This window comes from Saccopteryx bilineata, chromosome 2 (assembly GCF_036850765.1).
Source record: "Saccopteryx bilineata isolate mSacBil1 chromosome 2, mSacBil1_pri_phased_curated, whole genome shotgun sequence".
Classification (NCBI taxonomy): domain Eukaryota; kingdom Metazoa; phylum Chordata; class Mammalia; order Chiroptera; family Emballonuridae; genus Saccopteryx; species Saccopteryx bilineata.
In genome coordinates, this window is record NC_089491.1 from 308,668,418 (window position 1) to 308,692,618 (window position 24,201).

The window sequence follows — 24,201 nt, forward strand, 5'->3', positions numbered from 1 at the left end:
AGCCTCGGAGTTATATTCGACACTGCACGATTTGGGTCAGCTATACCCAATGTTAGTCATATGCAGCCGGCTTAATCAATAAATCTCCTCTTAAAAATTCTTCTGTATCCTGCCTTGGTGTCTCTACGTAAACCCGCGGAATGCTACTTTACAAAGCCATAATTCTAAGTCTAAAGTCCCCTCATCAGGGAACCATGGGCAGTGCTCTTGTATAGCAAGTAAGAGTTGCTGTAATGCTGTAGGCTCTACAGTACACTGAGCAGTGTGGAGCAATTGTTGTAAGTTTGTAATATAAATGCACTGCTGCTTGGTGAGCTCTTGACCCATGTTGAGATCCTTTTTTGACTTACATGTGTCTATCCCTTCCTCAAGGTGAGTAGGGACTGTTCCTTACTGGAATTCCCCATAGGATGCAGCCACTAAACTTCTCTTCATGCAGGGATTCCACTTGATCACATTGGGCGTCACTACTTTTAGTCCTCCAGCCCGCTGGGAACTACCAGTATTGTGTGGAAAAAATTGCTCAAGACACAAGCTGTTATCAAGAAAATAGGGAGAGGCACTCAAGAGAGGCTAACCACCAGAGTCCCCTGCTCCAGAGCTTTTATTGATCAGAAGCAGAACAAAGGTAACAGGATTATAGGAGAGGGAGATCACGTGATAAGGGGGTTAACAAGCACAAAGAGAGGAGCAATCTATAAACCTCTAAGCTAATTTCCTAAAGCTCATTCACATGCATTTCTTTCTGTTTGCAGAAAGGTTGCTAACACAGTTTCTTGCTGCTGCACCCAACAAACCTATCCCTGTGTTTGCAGCCTCACCATTCACACTCAGGGCTTTTTAACTAAAGTTCCCCAATCTAAGTCTCTAGGGTCCAAGATCAGATAGGTGATTTTTTTTTCACCTTTTATTGTTCTGAGTCTGGGGCCATTTTACTAGGGTCTATTTTTTTCTTATTCCTCAGGATTTTTCATCACATTTAGTTTCTGTCTGATAGATATATGAATTTACCAGAAATTCCAATTGCCCTTTGGTTGTTCCACCTGACTGGCTGACCTCACCCTTACTTACTGAATAATTGCCCCTGAGGCAGAAAAAGTTCCAGGAAAATGGTCAACCTGCCCCAAGAAGGAGCATTCCAGAAAGCTGAAATCCTAAAACCATAGAAGGGAACATACCAGAACTTCTGACTCAGTATCTCCTCAGGCTCTCCCAAACCCTATAAAATTCACCCTTTAGTCTGTAACTGGTGCCTTTCTCCTGGAGAAGTACCTGGCAGGGTTACTTTCTTCCTTTCAATAAAACCTGTTACTCTGGTCTTTTTGGATTCCCATGGATTCCAACACTGTCCCTTTTCTCTTTTTCTTTCCTTTTACTCTTCATACACTGCTTGATTAATTTATGCTTTTAATTCCACTCTTTTCACCTATGTGAGGGACCTGTCTTATCAATTATTTAGCATCTCCCAGTCCTGTCCTGTTTACCAGTATGCTCAGGGCTACATCATCATTAATAAAAATTATTTTAAATATGTTGCTTACTCTCAACTTTCTCCTCCTATTATAGCCTAAATAAGATGTTATGTTCTTATCCTCTGTTTTCTGATTACCTGGTTTATTCTCTGTGCAGTCATGTTATATTATTACATGTATAAATTATACAGGTTTGTTAACTTTTAATGTGCTTATGCTAACAGATTCTTTTCCAACTTGTTTTTTTCACTTAATAAATATCCTTGATTTATTTTCATATCAGCATATACTTTAGTCCGTGCTAGTGCATTGGAGGTTGTTAGAGATGTGGAGGTAGAGGTCTAAGGGAATATCAAATGAGGAAAGCTGCCTGGCTGGGGGAGGAGGCCTGCTGGGAAATATCTTGGTTTTAGATAAACCTATTTGTTATGGGATGAATTATACCTACCCCACTTAAATTTATATCTTGAAGTCTTAACCCCCAACACCTCCAAGTATGACCATATTTGAAGATATAATCTTTTAAGAGTTAATTAAGTTAACAGGGGGTCATTATTTAGGGTTGGAATAAATAAAAGCAGAGATCAAAAGTTATATACAGACAAATGAAAATGACATGCATATCAAAATTTCTGGGATGCAGTGAAATCAGTAATAAGAGGGAAGTTTATATCATTACAGCCTTATATCAAGAAACAAGAGGCCTGACCTGTGGTGGTGCAGTGGATAAAGCGTCGACCTGGAAATGCTGAGGTCGCCGGTTCGAAACCCTGGGCTTGCCTGGTCAAGGCACATATGGGAGTTGATGCTTCCAGCTCCTCCCCCTGTCTCTCTCTCCTCTCTCTCTGTCTCTCTCTCCCCCTCTCTCTCTCTTCTCTAAAAATGAATAAATAAAATTAAAAAAAAAAAAAAAAAAAAAAAGAAACAAGAGAGATCCTGAGTAAACAACCTAACATCACACCTTAAGGAACTAGAAAAATAAGAACAATAGCAACCCAAAGTCATCAGAAGAAAGAAACTAGTAAAAATTGGAGCAGAACTAAATAAAATAGAGAATAAAAAAGCTATAGAAAAAATAAAGTCTTTGAAAAGATCAAAGAAGTGGACAGACCACTGGCTAGACTCATTAAAGAAAAAAGAGGAAGAACTCATATAAACAAAATCCAAAATAAAAGAGGAGAAATTATCGCAGACATAGATATACAAAAGACCTATAAGCAGGAGGAAATAGAAACAACTATAAAAACCTCCCCCCCAAAAGAAGTCCAGGACTAAATCGCTACACTAGTGAATTCTACCAAACATTCAGAGGCAAATTTAATGGCGCGCACACCAGGCATGCGACCTGGGCCCTGACTTTTGAAGGGCCCCACAAAACCCCAACTTTACATTTTTTTCTAATGTAAGGGGGCCCAATATTTTCTTCTGCACCTAGGGTCTTAACTGACCTTAATCCGCCCCTGCAAACAATCATAGAAGAGCTGGGTCCTATGCTTCTCAAAGTCTTCCAAAAAGTAGAAGTAGAAATAATAATCCCCAACATGTTTTATGAGGCCAACACAACTCGTATACCAAAACCTGGCAAGGACAACACACACAAAAAAGAAAGTACAGACCAATATCTCTAATGAATACAGATGTAAAAATCCTAAACAAAATACTAGCAAATCGAATACAACAATACATTAAAAAGATAATACATCACAATTAAGTGGGATTCATCCCAGGAACACAAGGATGGTTCAACATTCAGAAATCAATCAACATAATAAACCACATTAACAAAACAAAGAACAAAAATCATGTGATTCTATCAATAGATGCAAAAAAGGCATTTGATAAGATACAACATCCCCTTATGTTTAAAACACAATAAAATCAGAATAGAAGGAAAGTACCTCAACATAATAAAAGCCATGTATGTCAAAGCAGCAGCTAATATCATACTAAATGATAAAAAAATGAAGAGTTTTTCTCTAAAATCAGGAACAAGAGAACGTTGTCCACTCTTTCCAGTCTTATCCAACATAGTTCTGAAAGTTTTAGCAAGAGCAATCATCAAGGGAAGGAAATAAAAAGCATTCATATCGGGAAAGAAGTAAAGGTATCAGTTTTAACAGATGACATGATCCTGTATATAGAAAACTTGAAAGACTCCACCAAAAAACTGTTACAAACAATAAACCAATACAGTAAAGTCTCAGAATACAAAATCAGTATACAGAAGTTTACTGCTTTCCTATACCAATGATGAAACATCAGAAAATGAACTAAAAAAAATCAATTCCTTTTACAGTTGCAACAAAAAAATAAAATAAGTAGGAATAAATTTAACAAAGGATGTGAAGGACCTATATAGAGTGGTATCTTGAGATACGAGCAGACCAACATACAATTTTTTTTAAGATATGAGCTGCAACTCTGTCCATATTTTTGTTCAAGATCCAAGCAAAATTTCGAGGTACGAGTCATGATTCCGGAAGCTGCCGCTATTTGGTGCGTTGGTGCATGGATCCAGTATCGGCAGCACAACACCAGCATCTTGTTCTTTCTCACATGATACCTGCAGAATCAAGTTGAATCTCGTGTGCTGTACTCGTCTTGCATCATTTTTGCATTATTTTTATTTTTAATTAAAAATTTTTTTTACAGAGAAAGAGAGAGTCAGAGAGAGGGACAGATAGGGACAGACAGACAGGAACAAAGAGAGATGAGAGGCATCAATCATCAGTTTTTTGTTGTGACACCTTAGTTATTCATTGATTGCTTTTTCATATGTGCCTTGACCACGGGCCTTCAGCAGACCAAGTAACCCCTTGCTCTAGCCAGCAACCTTGGGTCCAAGCTGATGAGCTTTGCCCAGACCAGATAAGCCCATGCTCAAGCTGGCAACCTCGGGGTCTTGAACCTGGGTCCTCCGCATCAAAGTCTGATGCTCTATCCACTGCGCCACTGCCTGGTCAGGCATTCTTGTATTTTTTACTAACATTTTTTGTGTGCTACCATGGGCTGAAGAAAGTGAGTGTAAAGTACAGTAGTGAGAAGAAGAAGAGAATGATGTTGATAGAAGTAAAGCAAGAAATAATAGAAAAACATGAGCATGGTGTATGAGTGATGGAACTGGCAAGGCTGTATGACCGCAATACATCTACAATTTATATCATCCTTAAACAAAAGGATGCCATCAAAAGCGCAAATCTAGCAAAAAGAACTACAATTCTCTCCCAGTTAAGGACAAATATCCATGAAGAAATGGAGAAGCTTTTGCTGGTGTGGGTGAAAGAGAAAGAGCTGGCAGGAGAGACAGTGACAGAGACTGTAATATGCAAAAAGGCACGTATTATTTATGGTGATTTGAAGAAGAAAGACTCATCAACCTTAACAGAGGCAGCAGAAGATACGTTTAAGGCAAGTCATGGCTGGTTTGAAAATTTCAAGAAGAGATCTGGTATCCACTGGTGGTGTGGCATGGTGAAGCTGCGAGTGCTGACGTTAAGGCAGCTGAGAGGTACATCGCATGTTTTGCTGTGCTTATCGCAAAGGAAGGCTACATCCCCCAACAAGTGTTCAACTGTGATGAAACAGGATTGTTTTTGGAAAAAAATGCCCCGAAGGACTTTCATCACTGCAGAGGATAAGAAGCTGCCAGGCCATAAATCCATGAAGGACCATCTGACCCTTGCACTGTGTGCAAATGCTAGCAGTGACTGTAAAGTAAAGCCACTGCTAGTGTATCATTCTGAAAATCCTCGAGCCTTTAAGACTCACAAGATTCTTAAAGAAAAACTGCAGCCTGACCTGTGGTGGCGCAGTGGATAAAGCGTCGACCTGGAAATGCTGAGGTCGCCGGTTTGAAACCCTGGGCTTGCCTGGTCAAGGCACATATGGGAGTTGATGCTTCCAGCTCCTCCCCCCTTCTCTCTCTGTCTCTCCTCTCTCTCTCTCTCTCTGTCTCTCCCTCTCCTCTCTAAAATGAATAAATAGAAAAAAAAAGAAAAACTGCAGGTTATGTGGCGCACCAATGTGAGGCCATGGGTTACACAGCAGTTTTTTATTGAATGGGTAAAACTTGTCTTTGGTCCTGCAATGAAGAAATATCTTCAAGAAAATAAATTCCCGATGAAAGCATTACTAATCCTTGATAATACTCCAGCCCACCCTCCTGGTCTTGAAGATGACATTCTTGATGAGTTCAAATTCGTGAAAGTCCTCTACCTCCCACCCAACATGACTTCAATCTTGCAACCTATAAATCAGCAGGTAATTTCCAACTTTAAAAAGCTTTACACACAAAATATTGTAAGAAAATACTATGAAGAACTGTATGCCAAAAAAGTAGACAACCTAGATGAAATGGACAAATTCCTTGAAACATACAATCTTCCAAAAATCAATCTGGAAGAATCAGAAAACCTAAACAGACCGATTACAACAAAGGAGATCGAAACAGTTATCAAAAAACTTCCAACAAAGAAAAGTCCGGGGCCCGATGGCTTCACAATGGAATTCTACCAAATATTCAAAGAAGAAATAACTCCTATCCTTCTCAAACTATTTCAAAAAATTCAAGAGGAAGGAAGACTTCCAAGCTCCTTTTATGAGGCGAGCATAATTCTGATTCCAAAACAAGGCAAAGACAACACAAAGAAAGAAAATTATAGGCCAATATCTCTGATGAATATAGATGCTAAAATCCTCAACAAAATATTAGCAAACTGGATCCAACAATATATGGAAAAATCATACACCATGATCAAGTGGGATTTATTCTGGGGAGGCAAGGCTGGTACAATATTCGTAAATCAATCAATGTGATTCATCACATAAACAAAAAGAAGGAGAAAAACCATATGATAATTTCAATAGATGCAGAAAAAGCATTTGTAAAATCCAGCACTCATTCATGATCAAAACTCTCAACAAAGTGGGAATACAGGGAACATACCTCAACATGATAAAAGCCATCTATGAGAAACCCACAGCCAACATCATACTCAATGGGCAAAAATTAAAAGCAATCCCCTTAAGATCAGGAACAAGGCAGGGGGGCCCCCTTTCACCACTCTTATTCAACATAGTCCTGGAAGTCCTAGCCACAGCAATCAAACAAGAAGAAGAAATAAAAGGCATTCAAGTTGGAAAAGAAGAAGTAAAACTATCATTATTTGCAGATGATATGATATTGTATATAGAAAACCCTAAAGTCTCAGTCAAAAAATTACTGGACCTGATAAATAAATTCAGCAAAGTGGCAGGATATAAAATCAATACTCAGAAATCAGAAGCATTTTTATACACCAACAATGAACAGTCAGAAAGAGAAATTAAGGAAACAATCCCCTTCACTATTACAACCAAAAAAATAAAGTACCTAGGAGTAAACTTAACCAAGGAGACTAAAGACTTGTACTCAGAAAATTACAAAACATTGATAAAAGAAATCAAGGAAGATACAAACAAGTGGAAGCATATACCGTGCTCATGGTTAGGAAGAATAAACATCATTAAAATGTCTATATTACCCAAAGCAATCTATAAATTCAATGCAATACCAATTAAAATACCAATGACATACTTTAAAGATATAGAACACATATTCCAAAAATTTATACGAATAGCCTCAGCAATCTTAAAAAAGAAGAATAAAGTGGGAGGTATCACACTTCCTGATATCAAGTTATACTACAAGGCCGTTGTACTCAAAACAGCCTGGTACTGGCATAAGAACAGGCATATAGATCAATGGAACAGAACAGAGAACCCAGAAATAAACCCACAGTTCTATGGACAACTGATATTTGACAAAGGAGGTAAGGAAATACAATGGAGTAAAGACAGCCTCTTTAACAAATGGTGTTGGGAAAATTGGACAGCTACCTGCAAAAAAATGAAACTAGATCACCAGCTTACACCACTCACAAAAATAAACTCAAAATGGATAAAAGACTTGAATGTAGGCCGTGAAACCATAAGCATCTTAGAAGAAAACATAGGCAGTAAGCTCTCGGACATCTCTCGGAGCAATATATTTGCTGATTTATCTCCACGGGGAAGTGAAATAAAAGACAGGATAAACAAATGGGACTATATCAAACTAAAAAGCTTTTGCACAGCTAAAGACAACAAGAACAGAATAAAAAGACAAACTACACAATGGGAGAACATATTTGACAATACGTCTGATAAGGGGTTAATAACCAAAATTTATAAAGAACTTGTAAAACTCAACACCAGGAAGACAAACAACCCAATCCAAAAATGGGCAAAAGAGATGAATAGACACTTCTCCAAAGAGGACATACAGATGGCCAATAGGCATATGAAAAAATGTTCAACATCACTAATCATTAGAGAAATGCAAATTAAAACCACAATGAGATATCACCTCACACCAGTCAGAATGGCGCTTATCAACAAAACAACACAGAATAAGTGCTGGCGAGGATGTGGAGAAAAGGGAACCCTCCTGCACTGCTGGTGGGAATGCAGACTGGTGCAGCCACTGTGGAAAACAGTATGGAGATTCCTCAAAAAACTGAAAATCAAACTGCCTTTTGACCCAGCTATCCCACTTTTAGGAATATACCCCAAGGACACCATAGAACGGCTCGAAAAGGAGAAATGCACCCGCATGTTTGTGGCAGCATTGTTCACAATAGCGAAGATCTGGAAACAGCCCAAGTGTCCGTCAGAGACGAGTGGATTAAAAAGCTTTGGTACATATATACTATGGAATACTACTCAACCATAAGAAATGATGACATCGGATCATTTACAATAACATGGATGGACCTTGACAACATTATACGGAGTGAAATAAGTAAATCAGAAAAAAAACTAAGATGAATCCATACATAGAAGGGACATAAAAATGAGACTCAGAGACATGAACAAGAATGTGATGGCAACAGAGGCGGGGGGGGGGGGGTTGGGGGAGGCGGGGATGCGGTGAAGAAGGAGAGAGGGGTTGGGGAGGGGAGGGGCACAAAGAAATCCAGATAGAAGGTGACAGAAGACAATTTAACTTTGCGGGAGGGGTATACAGCACAATCAAATGTCAAAATAATCTAGAGATATTTTCTCTCAACATATGTACCCTGATTTATCAATGTCACTGCATTAAATTTAATAAAAAAAAAAAAGCCAAAAAAAATAAATAAAAGCTTTACACAAAGCACTTGTTCCGCTGCTGCTTTGAGGTGACTGAGAATACAATTCTAACCCTTCAAGACTTTTGGAAAGATCACTAAACATCATGATATGTCTACACATTATTGACTTGGCATGGCAAGAGGTTACAAGAAGAACCTTGAACTTGGCATGGAAAAAGTTATGGCCTGATGTTGTTGCAGACAGGGACTTCAAAGGATTCAAGCCAGAGACTGAGACTGAGGTAGAAGCATTGGAGGAGGCTGTGTCCCTCGGAAAGTCGATGGGTCTGGAAGTAGATGAGGGTGACGTAAACGAGCTCATTGAGGTACATGAGGAGGAACTCTCAACTGAAGATTTGAAGGAGCTAAAGATGATGCAACATACAGAGCTTCTGCAAGAGATTAGTAATGACGAGGAGGTAGAGTCGGAGGAAGTGATTTCTACAAGTGAAATTAAAGACCTGCTGGCAATGTGGGAGAAGCTTTCAAGTTTCATTGAAAAGAAACACCCAGAAAAAGTTTCAACTGGTCGTGCTTCAGCACTTTTTAATGACACTTGTTTGTCACATTTCCGTAACATTTTAAAAGGCAGGCAAAAGCAAACCTCTTTGGATAGATTTTTATTCAAAAGTCCTGCAAGTGAAAGTGCCAAAAGTGCAGCCAAAAAGGCAAAAACAGGCAATGATTAAATGAAAAATATGTAATGTTAAGCTTAGGTTAAGTTTAAAGTTAAGAAACTGCATTTTTTTACAATTAAGTTTTTGTGGTTTCATTTTAAGTAAAGAAAGTGCAGTTTTAGTTTTGTTTAAAGTAAAGAAAATGCAGTTTTTGTTTATACTTAGTGTTAGAAAAGTCCAGTTTTAGTTTATGTGTTTACAGTGCCTGCATCCCTTCTTCCCTCCTTTCTCCTCCACCATTCACCTCTGTTAGCCGCACTCATCTGTCTCCAAGGTAAGAATACAGTACTAAATAACACTGTTTTCTTTTATTTCATATATTTTGTTATGCATTGGTAAAGTATACATGTGTGTTTCTTAATTAAAAACATGTCTTTTCTCATAATTTAGGATGGATTGAGGATGTTTCACAGGGCTGGAACAGATTAAATCTATTTTAGTTATTTTAAATGGGAGAAATTTGTTTGATATATGAGTTAACTGACTTACGAGCTCAGTTACAGAATGAATTAAACTCGTATCTCAAGGTACCACTGTACTGAAAACTACCAAACATTATTATTTTTTTTTTAATAAATTTTTATTAATGGTAATGGGATGACATTAATAAATCAGGGTACATATATTCGAAGAAAACATGTCTAGGTTATTTTGTCATCAAATTATGTTGCAAAACCCTCGCCCAAAGTCAGATTGTCCTCCGTCACCCTCTATCTAGTTCTCTGTGCCCCTCCCCCTCCCCCTAACTCTCTCCCTCCCTCCCTCCCTCCCATGTCCTCCCTCCCCCCCCACCCTTGGTAACCACCACACTCTTGTCCATGTCTCTTAGTCTCATTTTTATGTTCCACCAATGTATGGAATCATGTAGTTCTTGTTTTTTTCTGATTTACTTATTTCACTCCTTATAATGTTATCAAGATCCCACCATTTTGCTGTAAATGATCCGATGTCATCATTTCTTATGGCTGAGTAGTATTCCATAGTGTATATGTGCCACATCTTCTTTATCCAGTCTTCTATTGAAGGGCTTTTTGGTTGTTTCCATGTCTTGGCCACTGTGAACAGTGCTGCAATGAACATGGGGCTACATGTGTCTTCACGTATCAATGTTTCTGAGGTTTTGGGGTATATACCCAGTAGAGGGATTGCTGGGTCATAAGGTAGTTCTATTTGTAGTTTTTTGAGGAACCACCATACTTTCCTCCATAATGGTTGTACTAGTTTACAGTCCCACCAACAGTGAATGAGGGTTCCTTTTTCTCCACAGCCTCTCCAACATTTGCTATTACCCGTCTTGTTGATAATAGCTAATCTAAGAGGAGTGAGGTGGTATCTCATTGTAGTTTTGATTTGCATTTCTCTAATAACTAATGAAGCTGAGCATCTTTTCATATATCTGTTGGCCATTTGTATCTCTTCCTGGGAGAAGTGTCTGTTCATGTCCTCTTCCCATTTTTTTATTGGATTGTCTGTTTGTTTGTTGTTGAGTTTTATGAGTTCTTTGTAAATTTTACCAAACATTATTGAAAGAAATTGAAATGGAAAAATATTCTATGTTCATGGATTGGATAATCAACATAGGTAAAATGGCCATATTACCCAAAGAAATACACAAATTTAGTGCAATCCCCATCAAAATTCCAATGTCATTTTTTAAAGAAATTGAACAAAAAATTACCAGGTTTGTATGGAACCATAAGAGACTCCCAAAAGCCAAAGCAATCCTGAGGGAAAAAGTGAAACAGAGGTATCATACTACCTGACTTTATAATACAGAGCCACAATAATCAAAACGGTATGGTATTGGCAGAAAAACAGACAAAGAGACCAATGAGACAGAATCAAGAGCCCAGAAATAAAACCACATATATATGTTGTAAAGTAGCATTCTACAGGTTTACATAGAGACACCAAGGCAGTACACAGAAGAATTTTTAAGAGGAGATTTATAGATTAAGCCAGCTGCATATGACATACACAGGGTATAGCTGACCCAAATTGTGCAGTGTTGAATATAGCTCTGAGACTAGTTATATACCCTTAACCACATACAGGTTGGGGGAAAAGGAGGGGGAGCATGACACAATCATTAACAAGCTTATAACATTTGTCTAGAGGATCTATAAAAAACATTAAAACTTACAAGGTAACCCAATAGTGATGTCATTTTACATATTAAAGACATTCACAAATCTTTTAGTGTCTACCTCTTCTCCCTTTGCCTAGAGCAGTGTTTCCCAACATGGGGCCCACGCCCCACAGGGGGGCAATTTGATAGTTAAGGGGGGCAATTTGAAAATGGACTCGACAGGACTTTAACTCTTTTGCCCTGGGCCATTTAAATGCAATGCTAGATATCGGTGCCAAATTTAACAAAAAATGCAATTCTTAAATAATTGCAGTAAATAATTATTTAGTATAATTTCATTTGACGAGACCAAAATATCAACTGGGTGATTGGCGTCGTCAAGTAAACTTCGTCCTGGGTTCACCACGGAGCATGCCGTCTGCCGCGAGGAACCCCGGACATTTTAAAAACTCGCTAAACAACGCAGTTATTCTCACCTAATTGACCCATCGCAACTTCTGTAGTGTTTTACATCATTCAGTTGGTGTTAATTTGAAATAAGTGTCAGTCAAAACTGTTGTAAAAGCTCGTTGATTTAATAAATATACATATATATATTGTATAGATATAATTGGTAAGTATTTGATTTTATTTTTATCAATATTAAACTCTTTATTAAGTACTTCTTGCATCGGGGTTAGAAAGCACTAATATTTTATAAATATTATTGGGGCTATAATAGTGCATGCACGACAATTTTAATTTTAGAAGCATAACTTTCCAGAAAATTTTGTCAAGTGGAAAAAATATAGATACCTTTTGATTTGCAGTGGTAGTGTAGTAAATGTGTTATATATATTTAAATAAATATAAATTTTTAGTATATGTTTACTCTATGTCACATTGAATATATTTTAACACATATTTTAATATTAGTTTTTAATTGATCTTATTTTTATTTCTTATAGCCTATAGTAAAATGAGTGGTGCAAACAAGAAAAAAACTCATCAATATTCGGAGGAATATTTAAAGTTTGGGTTCATACCCGCTGTTCACAATGAGCGGATTCCTTTTTGTCTTTTATGCCAGCAATGCTTGACCAACGAATCAATGAAACGAGGTTGTCTTGAGGTGCATTTGAAGGTGAAACATAGTGCTCATATTAATTCAGATTTGAGTTACTTTAAAACTTTAAAGAAAAACTTTGAAAAAAGAACAACATTAAAGTCTCTATTTACTGCTCATACTTCAACTAATAATTGTGTTCTTGAGGCTAGTTATCAAATTTCTTGATTCATTGCTAAAACTGGAGAAAATCCCACTATAGGAGAGAATTTAATAAAACCATCAATATCAGCATTTCTTAAAACGGTTCTTGAAAAAGATGACAAAGATGTAAAAGCTATGCCTCTCAGTGACAATACTGTTAGCAGAAGAATAGACAAAATGAGTGAGGATATTGAAAAACAACTTATTGAAAAGCTGAAAACAAGAAAATTCTCCTTGCAAATGGATGAATCAACTTTGAGAGACAGTGAGGCAGTATTGATAACTTATGTAAGATATATTGATAAAGGACATTTTGCTGAAGAAATATTGTTCTGTAAAAGATTAGAAAGCACCACTACCTCCAAAGATATATATAATAAGCTAAAAAACTACTTAGATGTCAATGATATACCAATGAAAAATATAACATCATGTGCTGCAGATGGTGCTCCCAATATGATGGGCAAGAAAAACGGCTGCTTAAAATTGATGAAAGATGCGAATCCAGAAATGGTTCTTGTGCATTGTGTTATTCATAGGGAAAACTTGGTAGCTAAAAACATCTCGCCTGTTCTGAATGAAGTATTACATACAGTAATAAAGTGTGTTAATGCTATTAAAGCTAGTGCCAAATGTGAGCGTCTTTTCAAGCTATTTTGTGAAGAACAAAATGAAGACCATGTGAGACTTTTACTTCATACTGAAGTAAGATGGCTATCTAAAGGAAACTGTTTGAAAAGATTTATGGAACTGTTTGATACTCTTAGTGATTTTTTAAGCGACAAACCTGAAATGAAGTATCTGTTAACAATACATGGTAAAGCATTTGTGAGTTATTTAGCCGATATCTTTGAAAAACTAAATATATTAAATAAGCAACTTCAAGGAACAAATAAAACTCTTGTCGATGCAAAAGCAAAGATATTTGGTTTCATTACCAATATTGAGTTATGTCAGAAACATATTAACAACAAAAACTTTAAACAGTTTCATTGGCTCCAAAAATGTGAAGTAACTGATACTGCTTTACTTGTTATTGTCAATCATTTGAATATTCTATCGGCTGATTTAAAAGAAAGATTTTCTGATTTAAAACAAATTGATTTCCCAACATGGATGATGCAGCCAATGTTAGTGGATTTGTCTGATATATCAAATATGCAGTATCAAGAAGAACTCGCAGAATTGCAAAATGATGAGTCAGTTAAAGCTTTATTTAATATCAAAGGAGCGATGGCATGGCTTTGTGAGGAAACAGAAATCAAATACCCAAATTCAACCAAATGTGCAAGAAAACTATTGCTACCTGTAAAGCCAGGAGCTACGGCCAGGGTCATTATCACAGCAGCCGTCTGGCCTATGCAGGTTCGCATTGGATTCGGACAGTAGGCAAAGAAACAGCGGGGCCAAAAACTGGTGGGCCATAGTCTTTAATTCTAGCTTTGCACCCGGCGGGCAAGTAAAAATACACACTGGGCTCCAAAACCCAGTCACATTCAGTGCTCACAAAGCTACTGACTTATCCGAGTTTCCTAGAATCAAAGGTTTCTAGCTCACCACTTATTCACCTCTGTTCCCCATCTCCTTTCCTTATCCCAGATACAAACTCTGCCCAAATTGGCTTCTCACTCAGCATTCCACCATCTTGGCTGCTTCTCCTGGCCTCCTCCACGTGGCCTTTCTCTGCTCTCCTCTGCTCTCTCTTCTAATGATTATCTCAGGAACCAAGAGCCCAAGCTCCCACTTCGTCCCCATTTTATAGTGTAGCAATCCAAACTCTTAATCCAATATACAAAACAGGGAAGTCTCTAATACAAAGTCACTTCTCTGAGGCATGATTGGATTGTACCGCCCTACATCAAAAAGGGTAGGAAAGGCTTAATCCCAAAACCAAGCCCCAGGCTAAAGGATTCTGCCTGCCTTTAGCCCACCCCAACACACATTAATATCACCTGGGCAATGGCCTCTTTAACAAAGTGAGCATAATACATTTTATCTGCCCAACACTACCATTTCCATCTTCATTTTTAGCTGAATGTGGATTTAGTGCTGTAAATGATTTACTGGTAAAAAAAAGAAATCGGCTGGATATAACACAATGTGGAGACTTGAGACTAAAGCTAACCAAATTGGAACCTAATATGAAATCTCTGTGCAGCAAGCATCAAGCGCAAGGATCACACTAAATTAAAATAATAAATTAATATAGAAAAATCTGTATTAAAATTATTTGGAATTTAAATTTCTGTTTTTCATTATATGTTTTGAAATTTTACTTACTGTGTTTTGTTAACAATTTCATAGTGATTTCTTCCTAGAACCTATCATTTATGTTTATTAAGTGAACAAATCAATTTTTTAATGTTAAAAATTATGTATGTTACATGGGGGGGACATAAAAATTTTAGAAAGGTTAAGGTGGGGCATGGCACAAAAAAGGTTGGGAAACACTGGCCTAGAGGTATATGTTACTCTCAGGATTCCAAGAAGGGAGGAAGAGTTGAAATCAGTGTAGGGTATGTAAATATTGTCTCTTATTGAAAGGGAAAAGAAGTTCTTCAGATAACCTTTATTCTAGAGTTAAACTAAATGACTCAGTCATCCTTGCAAGCCAGAAAGCTTCTGCATTCTTCTCCCTCCATTCTCCAAAGAAAGGATGGGGCAAGAAGCCTGACTTTTCCTCATATACCAAAGAATTGCTTTGGTACCTTACCACATATATGGACAAATAATCTTTGACAAAGGAGCCAAAAACACACAATGAAAAAAAGAAAGCCTCTTCTATAAACAATGCTGGGAAAATTGGAAAACCACTTGCAAAAGAATGAAATTTGACTACAGTTTGTCCCCATGCACAAAAATTAGTTCAAAATGGATCAAAGACCTAAATATAAGATCTGAAACAGTAAATTACATAGAAGAAAACATAGGTACTAAGCTCATGGGACTTAGGTGTAGAGAACAATTTATGAATTTGACCCCAAAGGCAAGGGAAGCAAAGGGAAAAATAAATGAATGAGACTATATCAAACTAAAAAGCTTCTGCACAGCAAAAGAAACCGACAACAAACAAATAGACAGCCAACTAAATGGGAGATGATATTTTCAAACAACAGCTCCGATAAAGGGTTAATATCCAATATATGTATATATAAAGAACTCACAAAGCTCAGCAACAAACAAGCAAACAATCCAATTAAAAAATGGGAAGAGGACCTGAACAGACACTTCTCCCGAGAGGACTTGCAAATGGCCAAGAGATATATGAAAAGATGCTCATTTTTCCTAGCTATTTGAGAAATGCAAATCAAAACTACAATGAGATACCACCTCACACCTGTTAGATTGGCTGTTATCAACAAGACAGATAACAGCAAGTGTTGAAGAGGCTGTGGAGATAAAAGAGACCCTTATTTACTGTTGGTTGGAATGCACTTTATGAGAAACAGGGTGCAAGAAAGTTTAGATTTTTGGGGGATGGAGGTGTGAGGGACTGGCAGTAAACTGACAAGGTCCTTGCTGCCCATCCTCCCACCTCACTTGCTTGATTAAGTTGCTAAAAGTTAAGCTCTTCCCAACAACCTCTGACTGTTTGATTAAGTTGGTAAAGGCAATTTACATGCCCTTCCCCACACCTCCATGTTAGCTGTGATGCCAATTGTTTCTACTTGTCCCACCCCCCATGTCCTTTGAAGAGACTTGAAGCAGTTTTCATTTTTCCCTTTGTTTTGTGAAGTTAAGATGTTGTGCATGATGGGGGGTTTTCTGCCCTTGGGAGAATTTCTGGTTTGCCTCAGAAATGTGACTTTGTATCTGAAGTCTCTTTGTTTTGCAAATGGCTTTGCTCTCTGCTCTATTAATAAAGTTTTTTGAGGGTAGAGATTCTCTTTTGGGGACCATAAATCCTGGCAATGAGGCCTCCTGATCCTATCCTTTTTGTGTGTGTTTATTTTCTAATCCTCCACCATTCCCACTCAAGACCTGCAAAATTATGAGTCACGCTGGCTCACAATAATGCACATTAGTATAACCATTATGGAAGAAAGTATGGTAGTTCCTCAAAAAATTAAGAATAGAATTACCATATGACCCAGAAATCCCACTATTGAGTATCTACCCCTAAAACTCGAAAACATTGGTACATAAAGACACATGCACCCCCATGTTAATTGTAGCATTATTCACAGTGGCCAAGACATGGAAACAACCAAAATGTTCTTTGATAAGGGATTGAATAAAGATGCGGTACATATATTCAATGGCATACTACTCAGCCATAAGAAATGATGGTATAGTGATATTTACAACATGGATAGACCTTGAGAACATTATACTGAATGAAATAAGTAAATCAGGAAAAGCTAAGAATTGTATTATTTCACACATAGGTGAGATATAAAACTGACACTTATGGACACAGATAAACATTAAGTGGGGAAAGAGAATGTGGTGGTGGGGTACGGGGTCGTGGGGGAATGGTGAGGTGGGAGAAGGTAACATGAAGGGTGTAAAGAGGGACAAATATAAGGTGATGGAAAATGATTTGACTTTGGGTGATGGGTATACAACATAATGTTCACTTGAACATGATATACAGAAATGTTCACCTGAAACCTATGTACTCTTTATTGAACAATGTCACCCCATTAAAGTTAATTTTTTAAACAGAATTTAAAAATAAATAAATAAATAAAAGAAAAAAAACAAGCATCATATTTTTTTTTTAATAATTTTATTTTTTTAATGGGGTGACATCAATAAATCAGGATACATATATTCAAAGATAACAAGTCCAGGTTATCTTGTCGTTCAATTATGTTGCATACCCACCACCCAAAGTCAGATTGTCCTCTGTCACCTTCTATCTTGTTTTCTTTGTGCCCCTCCCCACCCCCTATCCCTCTCCCATTCCCCCCTCCCCCCCGTAACCACCACACTCTTATCAATGTCTCTTAGTTTCACTATTATGTCCCACCTACGTATGGAATAATACAGTTCCTGAAAAACAAGCATCATATAAACATAAAAAAATAAAAGAAGAACTTAGAGAAAATAGTGGCAATTCAAAAAGAATCAGTGGAATTTCATGTAAGTACAGGAGGATGGGTCCCAGAGAATTGGGATTCAGAGGACCTTCACTAAAACAACTCAGTTTGTACTACCTATGTCACCTTCTATTCCTTCTGGTCTATAACCAATATTACAATTCCTCCCCTACCCACACAAGGCTTGCAAGATTTTCTAGTGATGTCCATTTAAGTGGACATGAAACTTAGAAAACCGAGTATGACCAAATGGAAATGAAAGGGAAATAACACTGACATCAGTGATGAAATAAATTTAATCACATACAAGGTTCATGTAGCACATGAAGATAAATAAAGATAAATAAATCCCCTATCCCTCAAAGCCAAAAGCAATCTGTATCTTCATATAGTCAAATGAAGTAGTTTCTGAAAAGGGAGAGAGCCAGTTATTGCTTATTGAGGAGCCACTGCGCCACTTCACCTGCAGGTGTTGTAAAGTACCAGAAACTACAGAATTAATATTAATATTTTAAGAGGCTTGAAGAACATTTTATTAATTTGGGTTAAGGTGTGCAGAGAAATTGTGAGAATAGTCTCTGTGCTGTGTAATTGGCATAGTCAGGATGGCCCTTGGCATTGTATTGTAAATGCAAAGGGAAGGAAAACATGGATTCCCAGACATTCCACCACACCTGTGGGGAAAGGGGTGCATGGTTAGCCAGGTGCAGGAAGAGAAAAGCCAAAATAAACCTTTTCTTATAGCAATGAGCCATTTGTGGGCATTTATCCCCACGGAAACTACCTCTCCTATGTAAATGCATGTGGTTAACACGTGTGACTCTGGACAGAGAGATGGTGGATAAACACTGGAAAATATAGGAATGCTTTTTAATATGTAAAGAGAGATCTTTCTACCATTGTGTTGACTTGTAAATTTTGTTTTCTCCAAAATGATGTATGGCTTGCAAATTGAACATGGTCCTATCATGTTAAAGGACATATGACTATAACCAATAGTGGTAAGGGGCTCCTAATTACAATTTTTGCTTCTGTACTTTCCTCTTACAAAACTATAAAAACTAGGTAGAACAAAGGGCCAAACGCGCTCTCCCTCAGATTTCTGTCAGAGTTGCTGCTGCTTGGCCAAGCTAGACAATAAAGCTTTGGTGTGTAATCGACGGACTTTGTTCGTGTCTTCAATATTTCGGGTCCCTCTGGATTAGGCTTAACACTTAGTTTATATTTTTGCTAGGTTATACTGCTTTCTCTGATAGTAACAAAATTCCAAACCATTGAAGTTGGTAGTGGAACAAGGATTTCCTGGTGGGAGGGCCAACTGGACCACATAGACTTGAAGTTTTCTCTGCTTTTGAGGTTCACCTTCTCTGGGCGACTTGCCTTGATTACCACTGCTGATGTCTACAATATCGAGGTTGGGGGTCTCTCCTTCCCCTTCAATACACTGCTGAGACAGGCTGAAAACTTGAGACAAGTCTTTATTAAGACTAGGACAGGCAAAAAAGAAAAGTTAAATAAAATGGAGTAATAGGAGTCTGTCTTATAAGATATAGTTTAGGCATCATTAGCTGCCTTCCTTCTTCCTGGCCAGCCTAGTATCAGTCACCCAGGTGACTATAATTATCCATTTACCTTCTTCAAATTGGAGCCAGGCTCCTGAGAGATTAGGAGTTATTCCCACCTGCTGATAACCATCTTCAGACCTGGTATCCTGTATGAAGATTCACCTTTCCTATAACGGTTGACACCAAAGTCAAGTTCTCCCTTATAAAGTCTCCCATATCCATCCAGGGTCATCTCCTGCCTACTTCTTTGCTTCTTCTTTTTTTATTCAGTGAGAGGAGGGGAAGGCATAAACAGACTCCCACATATGTCCCAACTGGGGTCCACCCAGCAAGCCCAGTAGGGGATGATGCTCTGCCCATCCTGGATGTTGCTCCATTGCTTAGCAACTGAGCTCTTCTTCACACCTGAGGCGAGGCCATAGATCCATCCCCAGCACCCAGGGCCAAATCACTCCATCACTCCAACTGAGCCATGGCTGTGGGAGAGAAAGAGGGAATGAGAGAGGGAGGAGTGGAGAAGTAGATGGGCACCTTTTCTCTGTGCCCTGACTGGGAATCAAACCCAGGATATCCACATGTTGGGCCAACGCTCTACCATTGTGACAACTGGCCAGGGTCCCTGCTTCTTCTTAGAGAACAAGATTCCTTTTTCTTTTTTTCAGAGACAGAAAGAGAGTCAGAGAGAGGGACAGACAAACAGGGATGGAGAGATGAGAAGCATCAATCATTAGTTTTTCATTGCGTGTTGCAACACCTTAGTTGTTCATTGATTGCTTTCTCATATGTGCCTTGACCGCAGGCCTTCAGTAGACTGAGTAACCCCTTGCTCGAGCCAGCAACCTTGGGCTCAAGCTGGTGAGCTTTTGCTCAAACCAGATGAGCCTGAGCTCAAGCTGGCAACTTCGAGGTCTCGAACCTGGGTCTTCCGCATCCCAGTCCAATGCTCTATCCACTGCGCCACTGCCTGGTCAGGCGAGGAAAGATTCTTGTCATTAAAGTTCCATCAAACCATGTTTGGTTGTTTTTCCTGAAACAGGGAGGGCAGAGAGTTGGGAGAGGTATACCTTGGGCTGGCTCTGTGGAGACCCTAAAACCAGATAGTCAGATGCTATACAGAAATTTTCTATGTGGAGCTAGGGAAGTGGTGGGGGCTGGCACTTTCCATATCTGTGCAAGAAGAGGAGGTAAGGGGCTCACTTATTCTCCTGTATGTACTCACTATTCTCACATTTAACCACTCTATCTATTAGAAAGTCTTTATACTTTTGGACTTAAGTCACTACAGCCCTTGACTTTGATTAGTCAGTGAAGCTATCACTGTCTTGCTGAGCTCGGGTAATCCCTATACTTTACTCAACTGCAGATTGTAATCCTTATACTTTTCTCAACTGCAGATTGTAGCGATAGATAGGGACAGAAAGACAGGATCAGAGAGAGATAAGAAGCATCAATCATCAGTTTTTTGTTGTGACACCTTAGTTGTTCATTGATTGCTTTCTCATATGTGCCTTGACCGTGGGGCTATAGCAGATGGAGTAACCCCTTGCTCAAGCCAGCAACCTTGGTTCCAAGCTGGTGAGCCTTGCTCAAACCAGATGAGCCCGCGCTCAAGCTGCCGACCTCTGGGTGTCAAACCTGGATCCTCCGCATCCCAGTCTGATGCTCTATCCACTGCGCTGCCTGGTCAGGCAAGTTTAGTGCTTCTTTAATTCCATATCCCTACTGCTCCTGAATGTATGCCTATGTTCATGTCTTATTCTGACCATTCAGGGTGTTTGGAAGTGTCTGTCTGAGGGAACAGTTCTCTGGCTTAAGTCACTAGAGCCCTTGACTTTGATTAGTCAGTGAAGCTATCACTGTCTTGCTGAGCTCGGGTTTTTGTGCCTATATGTGCAATGCTATATTCCAGATCTGAAGGTAAGGGAGGTCTCAGGACCTCTTTCCTTCTGTGAATGGCCCTGAACTTTCCTGTCTCTGCTAGTACCCAGTGACAAATATCTGTACCTAGGCACATTCTGCTTTTCCTTGTCAGCCATTTTCTCTCATTTCCTCCAGCCTCTCCAATAACTGTTCCGGTAGCAGGCTAAAAGATGGTGTGGCTTTCCCTACTAGGAGCTCATCTTGCAGGGACACAATGAACCTTTTCCATAATGAGAGAGAGAAAGCAATGTCAGAACCAAATTCCAGCAGAAACCCCAAGGACATGGGCTCAAGTATGATTTTGATCTCTCTCTTATCTTCTACCACCAATAAAATTTAAGTCTATCATCTGTTGGCAAGCTTCTCACCTACTCACCCTCCCCTGCCTAAGCTACAGTCTTGGGCTCCTAATTCCAGAGTCTACTCCTTACTTCCAACCATTCTCACTATGCACTGAGAAACTCAGTTCTTACTCAGGACTTTCAGTTGTCAGGAATGGATCCATACTCATGTAACATAGAGAGGTTTATTGAAAGATGTATAGGGGAATAAAGAAGACACTAGAATCTTGTAATTTATCTGGTTTTAAATCAAAACATATATGTGAAAATGGTAAAAATATTAGATTAAACAGAACAAGACAAAGAAGCACATTGTGAAAATTATTTCTTCTAAATTGTAATCCTGAGTTAACCAGTCTACCCATTATATTCTAAAATTTTTTAATATGCATATATAAACATATAGATGTATGTGAATGTGTATATGTATATCTTTTATACACAAATGGAATTGCTCTGTGCTCACAGTTCTGTGTGTTGCTTTACATTTCTTTCATAAGGATAGTATGTACTTCTTTGTTTTTCTCTTGGTGACATTGTTTTTCATTACATGGCTGGACCATAATAATTTAATTACTTTCTTATTAACTAACATGTAGTTGTTTTTATTCTTTTGTTGTAATAAGCAATATATATATATGTGTGCATATATATATATATATATATATATAAAGTATTATAGATTCTATCTCCTAGTGTCACTCATACCCTGCTGGGAATGGGGACTGGAACATGGCAGTGATGGAAAGTGAGCCTGGGATAGCCTCTGAGGAAGTAGGAGGGAACCAGCCTAGGCTTTCCCATTCCTGATTTTCACAGGGTCTAGCTGTCACTGAACTTGGGGACTATTGAGTTAGAAGGATGTGAAGTGTAAAAAATGAAAATCTCTTCAAGAAGAATAAGATAGCTAAGTGGTTGGAATGGCCCTACTTAGAACTAAACATGTCAAGGATGAGAAAAACCCAATATAAAGTAGGATCAGGAAGAGAGGAAAAGACAGAAGAAAGGGGAAAAGAGGGAAAGAAAAAGAGAAAAAGAGGAGAGAGGAGCAGAGGTGCTGTTTTAGCCTGACTTGAAGGACTGAGGGACAGTGACAACTGCGGAGTGCTGTCTGGGGCCCCTCCATCCTCAGCAGGAGGCCCTAGGCTGGGAGACAGAGTGAGAAAATGGACGGATGAGACCCGCAGCTCCAGGGTAACATTGTTCCTATGTTTCACAGTTCAGCTGGTCCTCCGCGTCTGGTCAAACCTTGTGTTTGAAGGAGACATCTTGATTCTGCAATGCCAGGGAAGGAAGAACTCAGCCCTGTACCAGGTGAAGTTCTACAAAGGCAGAAAACTTTTCTATTTCTTTAAGGATAACCAGCCTCTGATCATAGGGGCAGCAACAGTGAGAAGTAATGGCTAGTAAAGTTGGGGATGTGTTGTATACCCTCCACATGGGCAGACAAATCTCAGAGATGCCATGGTTCCTAGAGGTCAGCAGCTCTCTGGGCAGCACCCTTCCCTCTGGCTGCCCCTGATGCAGGGCCAATCCACAGGGCCCTGACACATGATGCTGCCCTGGCACCCCCCCCCCCCCCATTCCCCATACACACACAGGACACATCTGGAGCCAGGGGAAAGAAGGGAGAGATGCTTGGGGGAGGGGTAAGGGGAAGAACCTTGAACCAGCTCTGCCACTCACTGACCATGAAACCTGGGCCAGACCCTTCCTCTCTGGGGACTAGATAACCTCTAAGACCCTTTGACTCTGGGATTCCAGAGGCTGCGGCATTATGGGAGTTGTCTCAGAGCCAGTGATTAGGGTGAGAGGCCAGGTCCTGGGGGATTATTACACTGTCTCCCTCCGTGTCCTGGAGACACACTAAGACCCACCTCTTGAGCCCTGGGCCTACCTCTTCCTGCCTCTTGTGCTGAGCACTGGCCATTCTCCCAAGCCCCATAAGGGAGCACCCTGAATCTGAGATGCCAGACAAAGCTTCACTCTAGAGGTTGACATCACAGCTCCTCTTCTTCTACAAGGAAGGCCACGCCTTGCAGGATAGGGGCCTCCACCCAGAGCTCTGCATCCCAAAAGCCAAGAAAGGAGACTCTAAGCTATACTGGTAGAAGGCAACCCTGAGGGTGGCAGGGTTTAGCTGGAGATCAGAGTGTGGAGTTAGTAGGGGAGATATGAAGACATTCCTCAGGAGTCTGAACATTAGGTAGTGGACTCCCCTGGGAGTGTGGAGAGGGGTCAATGAGGGAGGAGGAGACAAGAGCCCTGGTGTTCCAGCTGACCTCCCACCCTGAGTGCTGCTTTAGCTCCTAGGTCTCGTCTTCTGCTGACTCTGCACCCTGGGCTGCCTGACCTCGCTGTGGGGGCCTGGTGAAGCCTCTCTGTGAGGCCCAGAGGGGCTCCCTTCCCATCTTGTACTATTCTATCTTGATGGGGAGATCCTGGGGAACTGCTCAGCACTCCCTTGCCCCCATGGCGAAGCTGCCTCCCTCCTTTTCCCTATGACATCAGAGCAAGATGCTGGGAACTATACCTGTGAGGCTTAGAACAGTGTCTTCAAAGAGACAAGCCAGGGCCCTGGCCGGTTGGCTCAGTGGTAGAACGTCAGCCTGGCGTGCGGGAGTCCTGGGTTCAATTCCTGGCCAGGGCACACAGGAGAGGCACCCATCTGCTTCTCCACCCCTCCCCCCTC

The 24,201-nt window shown here is 39.5% G+C and overlaps 1 protein-coding gene across 1 annotated transcript; it reads left to right on the forward strand.

Annotated features, from left to right (window-relative positions):
• Positions 1-8,904: 8,904 nt before the first annotated feature.
• FCRL6 (Fc receptor like 6) lies at positions 8,905-24,109 on the forward strand. The gene is given in 7 exon segments (XM_066254505.1): positions 8,905-9,028; positions 23,458-23,496; positions 23,499-23,615; positions 23,618-23,668; positions 23,816-23,872; positions 23,875-23,925; positions 23,928-24,109. Coding segments are annotated over 7 exon segments (621 nt in total).
• The last annotated feature ends 92 nt before the right edge of the window (positions 24,110-24,201 follow it).